Raw genomic sequence first — 9,415 nt, forward strand, 5'->3', positions numbered from 1 at the left:
TCAGACATGAATTCAGCGTCCTCCATAACGCTCAAAACATCCAATATTTTTAAATGAATTCTAGACAGAATCAAAGAAAGAAAGATACATTCTTTAACAAATACAAACTTCATGAACTTCAGAAGCAGGTCTCCAAACTCTCTATGACCCCATGTCTGAGTTTCCCCATCAACTAGGACGCCGAGGCCTAACAGGAAGGTAGTGGAGAAGTGAGAAAAACGACAAATAAATATGCAAGGGACGAAATACAGAGCTGGTGAGAAAAACCTGCACCCTAACCCTAACCCTAACCCTTAATCATAACCAACACATGCCTAACCCTAACCCTAATCCTAAACCTAACCAAATCTTCACCCTAAAATGAATGATTCCCCTCACGGGGACCTCCAATTTGTCCCCATAAGGGAAGCGAGTCCCCACACGTGACTGTGTAAACAGATGTAAGTCCCCACAAGTATAGTAATGCTAGCCCACACACACACACACACACACACACACACACACACACACACACACACACACACACACACACACACACACACACACACACACACACACACACACACACACACACACACACACACACACACACACACACACACACACACACACACACACACTAAAGTCATGCTCATGCTGACCGCAATGTGACTGACTCACTTTGAACATGAGGGACTTGTTTTTGAGTAGAGAACATTTATTGACATGGGAAGATATAAATCACTGGATATAGAGAGCATGAGAGGGAAAGTATTATCTCTACTGTGTACAATTATTTTTGAAATGAATAGGCAATCTGTCCAATCCAAATGATTCCCCTAAATCTTCCAAATCGACCCAAAATCAAGCAAACTCAACTCACAGTACAAATAATGACATATTCCTTATAATTACCCCCAAAAACACTCAACTTTTCCAAATCAGCCATATTTTAAAATTATTGTCCACATAGGGTATAATAGTAATTATTGCTGATAATGATTATGCTAATTGTGCAAATTGTCCAACATATGCAATTTAGCATCTGGTAGTCTCTATGTGCTGTGCACCCCAGGGGTCGGCAACCCATGGCACGCGTGCCAGCATTGGCACGCGGCACCATAACCAGTGGCACACTAGGAATAAGTGTGCAAAATATTTAAATTGTATTTTCGGATCCTGAACGAGACCGCCGCCAGAGCGCGTCTCCCCGTTACCTGCAGAAGGAAGCCATGCACGCAACGCAGCCCAGCTCTCTTTGTCTCCAGGTGACTTTCTGCCGCTTTCCTCCATGGTGCAGTGCTGATCGTTTCACCACGGAGGAAAGCACTATACTGCAGTACCGTACAGTGAGCTCTGTCTCTGATAGCTCTTCCTCCTGTAGCTTCACTGTGACCTGCAGCTCACAGGACTCTCACATCAACAGCACTTTCACATGTGACACCAGAACCTGCAGTCAGGAGGGAGGAGAGCGGTCAGAGGGGATCCCTGATACTTTTCTCCAGGTCCACCAATCAAGCGGATCGATCATCTGTAACCATAGCAACCATGTCAGCTGGACCAGCGACACAAAAACAATCAAAGATGTCTGCCCCCAGCAAGATCTAATTGAAACAAGTAAAAGTATAGTCTGCCAGAAAATGTCCTGGTGTTGTGGGCCATAAAAAGTGTAATGGTATAAAATCATAAAATAAGTCACAGTTAAATATCTCATAAAGAATGTCACTGAAAAGTCATAGAGTATTTTATGAGATAACAACAACAACAAAAGCCCTGGCCTGTATAAGGAGCATGAGACTGGCCTTCCTTCTTTCATGGTTAGTTAATTGTTTTGCCAGTGCAGAATGTGCTGTGTGAAGATATCTTTGACATTTTACCGCAGCTATCTTTAGTTTGGTATGCAGAGTCATGGAAAATGCGTGAGGTGTGAGACACAGAGCTCTGAGAAAGGAAGTGGTTATTATTGTTTGTGCAGGACGCCAGCTAGAAGAGTTAAAGTAAAGCAACACATAAACTAATGTGAATAATAAACAGTGCAAACTACACTTTTTATTGGTTTTATGTAATGTATTGACACAATTGTAATGTTTTTTTCCATCTGTTGCTTCATCTGGTGCAACATACACCAACTGAAATGTAAAGTGTCTTGTTAATCATCCTGTAATTGACTTTCACATTAAAATCTGCTTTCTTGACAAACGTTTGAATTAAAAAAAGGTCTTTATCAAAAGATCCCAAAACAAAGTTAAGAGAGGAACTTTGAAAAAGAGATGTTAATATTTTCACATGATGCAAAGGTTATGTGGTTTTTACAGGAAGGAGACTTGGTGATGTGTTCTCAGAGCTAAACAGGACTCACACTGTAACCTGTGACATTGAGTATTCAGGCAGGGCAACCGGACAGAGACTGTCATGTTCATCTTCGTGATTCTGGGGCTGCTGGTCTGCACTGAGGCACAAGGTAAAAACCTGTCTGATAAAATGTTAACAGATGCAGTAATAGACGTCTCTAGTGTGATTAATGCAAGTAGTACCATAAAGTTATTTCAGATTTCTATCTTGTGATAAGTGATACATGTCAGTGAGAGATAGCCTTCCTTTGTTCTCATGATCTATCAACCAACCATAACTCCATGATCATATTTCAATTAAATTAATCTACTTTGTTAAGAAGATACACAAGTAGGCTAAACATAAACGGTTTTACACTTAAAACTGTTTTATTACAAAAATGTAAAAATAACCAGCATCCCTGTGATCTTAGAGTTTTGTAAAGTTAGTTCATGTGTAGTAAAATAAATTAGTTTACATTAATTAATCTTCCAATTCTTCAAAGATAGCCTTTTTTAGGGGAAATATGAAGCAAACTAAAGAATTGTTCGCAATTCTAAGAATTAAAAGCAAAAACTTTTCAATAAAACAATAAGCTTGAAGAAAAATAAAATATTTTCAGGAAACAACATAAAACCATCAAACTGAACTAAGCGTTTTTATAATGTGAATTATTTTGAGCTTTATTGGTGTGTGGGTGAGAGTAGGGAAATGAACGACGTGGAAGAACGTACCATGTTTTCAGAGGAGACAATGTAAAGACTGGAAAATATATAAATGTTTCTGTGATATCCTCAGGGCTGAGTTTCCCCATACCAGGACACATTGTGTCAAGAGTTATTAGTAACTAAGCAGGAGAAGAATGGTAAAATATGTCTATTATTACATGTCTGTTTACTTTCAGAAGAGTTTTGACCATATTAAAGGTAGGAGAATTGAGTGAGCAAAACATTAATGTTATTCATTTATTAAACTATGATGGCTATGACTATTACGGTCACTGGGTTGAATGTTGAGTTAGTATTTTATTATAATCAGATATTTGTCATAAATAAAGTACGCAAATATAGTAACATTCAGAATTGACAACCATACAGTATATTGTATGTGATATTTACTGTATGATGTGTTTACTGTTTTACAGGGATCAGTGCTGGGACTCCTGTGTTTGTGCTGAAAGGAGAGGATGTGCTTCTGAATGTCACCAAAGCTGATGTTCTTCAGGATGTGGTTCTTTTTTCATGGAAATTCAATGACAACACATTTTTATTAACAGTTAACCCTGGCAAAAATCCAAATGTATTTCCTGGTTATTCTGGAAGGATTGAGTTTCCTGTGAACAATTTCTCTGTGAAATTGAAGAATCTCCAAGAGGCAGACAGTGGAGTTTATACTGCTGTAGTGATAACGCTTGTAGGAGGCGAAACAGAAGCAGCTAAACACAAGATCACAGTTCAAGGTAGGTTTGTTAACCTCTCAAACACTGATAGAGTTTCTGTGGTCTTGTTTCTAAAACTCTTCACCTGCTTCTTCCCTCCTCAGATCGAGCGTCTCTCCCTCTCCTCACAGTGAGCTCTGTCTCTGAAAGCTCTTCCTCCTGTAGCTTCACTGTGACCTGCAGCTCACAGGACTCTCACATCAACAGCACTTTCACATGTGAAACCAGAACCTGCAGTCAGGAGGGAGGAGAGCGGTCAGAGGGAATCCCTGATACTGTTCTCCAGGTCCACCAATCAAGTGGATCGATCATATGTAACCATAGCAACCATGTCAGCTGGAACAACGACACCATGATAATCAAAGATGTCTGCCCCAAACATTTTGGTACGACTGAAAGAGAAACTACTTCCTGATAATAACACACAGTTTGGAATTTAAAGTTTAACAAAACTTCTTTGAAAATACATGTGCAATTTGGCTCTTATTATTATCAAGTGCAGAACTTTTAAAACAACAGGTAACATTTGAATAAGCAAAAAACCAGAGTTAACAATACATCACCATAAAACCACCACATACGGGCAGTCTGTAAAACTCAAATCAATCAATCAATCAATCAATGTTTATTTATATAGCCCAATATCACAAATGTCACATTTGTCTCAGTGGACTTCACAGTTTGTACAGAATATCAGTATGACAATACGACACCCTCTGTCCTTAGACCCTCACATCGTACAAGGAAAAACTTCCAGAGAAAACCCAAAGTTTAAAGGGAAAAATGGGAGAAACCTCAGGGAGAGCAACAGAGGAGGGATCCCTCTCCCAGGACGGACAGACGTGCAATAGATGCCGTTTGTAAATTGAAAAGAAATTACATTTGCAACATAGGTAGTCCAAATGTTTGGAAATGCATGTGTGTATAATAGGAAGATGAATCCACGAGGATATCCATCCAGGACTTATGATCCAGGACCACAGCCACGACTCAAGATCCAGGACTCGCGATCCATGACACAGGACCGCAGGATCATCCATGACTCCGGATCCCGGCGTATATAGACACCAAAAAGAAAGAAATTTGGGGAAGCTGGGTTAATCGGAACATGAGAGTACACAGGTATAGACAGAGAGAAGGAAGAAGTAAGATGTCCCCCGACAAACTAAGCCTATATCAGCAAAACTAGGGGCTGAATCTAATCAGCCCTAACTATAAGCGTTATCAAAAAGGAAGGTCTTAAAAGCACTCTTAAAAACGGATAGGGTGTCTGCCGCCCGAACACAAACTGGAAGCTGATTCCACAAAAGTGGAGCTTGATAAGAAAAGGCTCTGGCTCCCATTGTACTTTTAGAGACTCTAGGAACAACCAACAACCCTGCATTCTTGGAACGCAATGCCCTAGTAGGACAATAGGGTATAATGAGTTCTTTAAGGTAAGATGGCGCCTGCCCATTAAGGGCTTTGTAGGCGAGAAGAAGAATTTTAAATTCTATCCTGTGTTCTATAGGGAGCCAGTGTAAGGCAGCCAGAACAGGAGTAATGTGGTCCCTTTTCCTAACTCTGGTTAGTACACGAGCTGCAGCATTTTGAATCAGCTGAAGCGACTTGACTGACTTCTTGGTACACCCTGATAATAAGGAGTTACAATAATCCAGCCTTGAAGTAACAAATGCATGGACTAGTTTCTCTGCATCGTTTTGAGGCAAGATATGCCTGATTTTTGCAATGTTACGTAGATGGAAGTAGGCGGTCCTTGAAATTGATTTTATGTGGGCGTTAAAGGATAAATCCTGATCAAATATAACACCAAGATTCCTTACAGTCTCACTGGAGGCCAAATTAATGCCATCCATAGTTAATATATCTTTAGATAATTTGTTTCGTATATTCTTCGGGCCAAGTACAATAACTTCAGTTTTGGTCGTGTTTAACATCAAAAAATTTAAGGTCATCCACGTTTTTAAGTCCTTGAGGCAGTCTTGAATTTTATTTAGATGATTAATTTCATCAGGCTTGATTGATAAATGTAGTTGAGTATCATCCGCATAACAATGAAAGTTTACAGAATGATTCCTTATAATATTGCCTAACGGAAGCATATATAGTGTGAACAAAATAGGTCCAAGCACTGAGCCCTGTGGCACTCCATGGCTAACTTTGGTTTGCATGGGAGATTCATCGTTGACACGGACAAACTGAGAGCGTTCAGATAGATACGACCTAAACCAGCCTAAAGCAGTTCCCTGTATGCCAACTAAGTGCTCTAGTCTTTGCAATAGGATATCATGGTCGATAGTATCAAATGCAGCACTAAGATCGAGCAAGACAAGAATAGAGACAAGTCCCTTGTCTGAGGCTATTAGAATGTTATTTGTGACTTTAACCAGAGCTGTCTCTGTGCTATGTTGTGTTCTAAAGCCAGACTGAAAATCTTCAAATAAATCATAGTTTTTTAAGTAATCACACAGCTGTTTGCGACTGCTTTCTCAAGAATTTTTGAGAGGAACGGAAGATTAGAAATAGGTCTATAGTTGGCTAAAACCTCTGGATCGAGGTTGTGCTTTTTAAGAAGCGGTTTTATCACTGCTACTTTGAATGATTTTGGAACATAGCCTAATAATAAAGACATATTCATAATATTTAATAAAGAAGTGCTAATTAATGGAAAAACTTCTTTTAACAGCTTAGTTGGAATCGGGTCTAAGATACACGTTGATGGTTTAGAAGAGAGAATCATTGAATTTAATTGTTCAAGGTTTATGGCTGAAAAGCATTCTAGTTTACTATCTAGTGTAATATTAGAACTTACGTTTCCGGGAGCTGTTGATAACACTATACTGGTCAAAGGCAAGAGGTCATTGATTTTGTTTCTAAGAGTAACAATTTTATCGTTAAAAAAGCACATAAAATCATTACTACTGAGTGCTATGGGAATAGAAGGCTCAGTCGAGCTGTGGCTCTCTGTCAGCCTGGCTACAGTGCTGAAAATAAATCTTGCATTATTCTTATTCTCATCTATTAATGAAGAGTAGTATGCTGCTCTCGCTTTACGCAGTGCTTTCTTATATTCATTGAGAGTAATATGCCAAATTAAACGAGATTCTTCAAGTTTAGTGGAACGCCATATCCTTTCAAGTTGTCTCGACTTTTGCTTTATTTTGCGGGTTTCGGCATTATGCCATGGAGCTAATCTATGTTGTTTTATTTTCTTCTTTTTCAAAGGAGCAACAGAGTCTAATTTTATTCGCAGCGCATCTGTAGCACTATCAACAACATGATCAATTTGGAGTGGTGTACATTTTGTATAAGTTTCCTCCCCTACATGCAGACATGCTATCGAGTTAAGTATTGGTGGAATCTCTTCCTTAAATTTGGCTATAGCACTAACAGATAGGTTTCTGCTGCAGGAGCTTTTGGCTAATGCTTTGTAGTCTAGTAACAGTACTTCAAAAGTTACTAAGAAATGGTCGGATAAAGCAGGATTATGCGGTTCGACTAATAGTTGCTCAATTTCAATACCATAAGTAGTAAATGCACTCTGCAGTGCATGTATTTTACAATTTAGGACTCAAACTGTTATCCAAATAAAGGAATAATCACTGAGTTGCTGCTTCCACTCAGTTGTGCGTCTCAGTCTGGATCTCTGTGTCGGTTTTGATAGGAAACTCTGTTTGTTGTGTTTCAGATCCAGAGGGGTTATCTGTGTGCCTGGTGAAGATGTGTGTGTTCTCTGTGGGTCTGGTCATCATGGTGTCTGCTGTCATCACGGTTCATCTCATGGAGAAGCTCAACAAGGGGGACCCCTAGGGGTAGTTGGGGGGATTCTACGGTGGCCCTGAAGTGCAAGACACCACAGCATTTCAAAAAACACTACAGCATTTCAGAAAACACCACAGCATTTCACATTGGACGGAAAGGGTATTCGCCATGACACAGACAGTCTGTGGTTTGTAGTCTACATGTTTAACTTTTGTCCAGTTTCTGAACAGATATGAGGAGCTGTGAGCTCTGTGTGCTAACAGCTAACGGCTGATGTTTTGGGACATGGCTCTGTCCAATCACAAACAAGAAGTGTTCTCCCTAAAGGAATACCCTTTCCGTCCAATGTGAAATGCTGTGGTGTTTTGTGAAATGCTGTAGTGTTTTCTGAAATGCTGTAGCGTTTTCTGAAATGCTGTAGTGCAGGCATCCTCAAAGTCCGGACTCCGGTCCGGATCCGGACCGAACCACAACTGTCTCTGGACTCTGAGCAAATTATACTTTTCATATGTGTTATCTGCGAGACATCGCCACAACGCAACGAGTCAAAAGTGTTCCGCTATGTCCAACAACAAACAGCGCTCTGCATGTCCGACTGTTCCACTGTCTGTGTGTGTCTGTCAACGCATTGGTCCAATCACATTCAGCGTCAGCGTTTTTCCCCCCCACCAACAGTCTGCGAATCAGAGGAACGGTAGGGCGGGTCTTCGCGGAATGCGGGTGTGAAAAATGAGTGTGTTTAAAAAAAAAAAGTCAGAGCGAGAATTAACAGCTCATCTAGTTGCATCTGTACTGTAGCTAGTAGCCTAGTTTCACCTACTGGGGTGGCATGGGGGGGCAACTGCTACCCTCAAAATAGGCCTTGCCACCCCAGCTGCCACCCCAGTTGGCAGCTTTGTTTTGAAAGAAAAGTTGTGGCTCATCGGACATTTATGAGAGAAAGTCTCTAATGTCCGAGTGCAAGTGAATGCAGCACTAGACGTACGTCTTGTAACCCCTCCCCCGGCCCTGGCGCGAGCGTGGAAATATGATTGGCGGCGATTTCATTTGAACGGTACGGCGCAAAACGAGAAGCATTCGGACCAAAGTAATGAAGGAATGAGGTGCGGTCTGCAATGACAGAGAAGAGACTGTCAGGTTGGCTGTACTCAGCATTGAATCAAAACGCACTAAAGCTGTTGATCTTAATCAGTTTGTGAGGCGTTTTGCTGAACAAGATGGTAATCGCCGCATTCAGCTGTAATAGACATGTCAACTTGATGCTCTGCTCACGGATGAGCAAACAAAACTGTTAAGATGATGACCTTACGTGTGTAAATATATGTTTTTCTTTGTGGGGGTCTGCCCCCCAAACAAGTTTTAAGTCCTGAGAAAGTTAAATAAGACGGTGTGCAAAACTGCCCAGCCAAAAAAAAGTAACCACTTTGATTGAACTAGGCCAGCAGGTAAGGACTCTCCACTGGATCATAACTGAAGTATAAAAGAATGCATGACTGAAGTGATGGAGGCCATGTTTGAAGGCAAACTAAAAGAGGAAATAACAGGTCAAGCAAATCCCCCTCTCAGATTCCACAGCAACCAGAAGAACATAAACACTGGCTGGTGATTTGATTCATCAACTTTGTGATGGAATAAGAAAAGCACAGTGCATTTCCTTAGCTGTGGATGAGTCCACTGACACCACTGACATTGCTCAGTTGTGAGTTTTTATGATGAGGCAAAGGGGGAGTTTGTTGAGGATGTGTTGGGCCTGATGAACCTCAGTGGACACAGAAGGGGGTTAGACATTTATAAAGCAATAATGGGAATGCTGAATGAAAGAGGGTGCAGCTGCCTTTATTCATAACTGCAGCTCTTAAACTGCGACTCTGAGGGATCAAGCACAGACACAATAACAATGAAAAC

At 40.7% G+C, this 9,415-nt stretch overlaps 1 protein-coding gene across 2 annotated transcripts; it reads left to right on the forward strand.

Annotated features, from left to right (window-relative positions):
- Positions 1-1,334: 1,334 nt before the first annotated feature.
- LOC307019774 (SLAM family member 9-like) lies at positions 1,335-7,597 on the forward strand. 2 transcript variants are annotated; one of them, XM_079650876.1, is made up of 5 exons: positions 1,335-1,596; positions 2,295-2,440; positions 3,455-3,769; positions 3,853-4,134; positions 7,437-7,597. In XM_079650876.1, the coding sequence occupies exons 2-5, from the start codon at positions 2,392-2,394 to the stop codon at positions 7,556-7,558; spliced, it is 768 nt and encodes a 255-aa protein (XP_079507002.1). In that variant the 5' UTR covers positions 1,335-1,596; positions 2,295-2,391; the 3' UTR covers positions 7,559-7,597. The 2 variants fall into 2 exon arrangements, with proteins under 2 accessions (XP_079507002.1, XP_079507001.1); XM_079650875.1 differs by lacking the exon at positions 1,335-1,596 and having other exon boundaries at positions 1,917-2,440.
- The last annotated feature ends 1,818 nt before the right edge of the window (positions 7,598-9,415 follow it).

Source organism: Notothenia rossii (assembly GCF_949606895.1).
Source record: "Notothenia rossii genome assembly, chromosome: 9".
Classification (NCBI taxonomy): Eukaryota; Metazoa; Chordata; class Actinopteri; order Perciformes; family Nototheniidae; genus Notothenia; species Notothenia rossii.

Coding starts and splice junctions, on each gene's coding strand:
- LOC307019774 (XM_079650876.1), top strand. CDS start 2,392: ATGTTCATCTTCGTGATTCTGGGGCTGCTGGTCTGCACTGAGGCACAA. Junction 2,441..3,454: donor GGTCTGCACTGAGGCACAAG/GTAAAAACCTGT, acceptor ACTGTTTTACAG/GGATCAGTGCTGGGACTCCT. Junction 3,770..3,852: donor ACACAAGATCACAGTTCAAG/GTAGGTTTGTTA, acceptor TTCCCTCCTCAG/ATCGAGCGTCTCTCCCTCTC.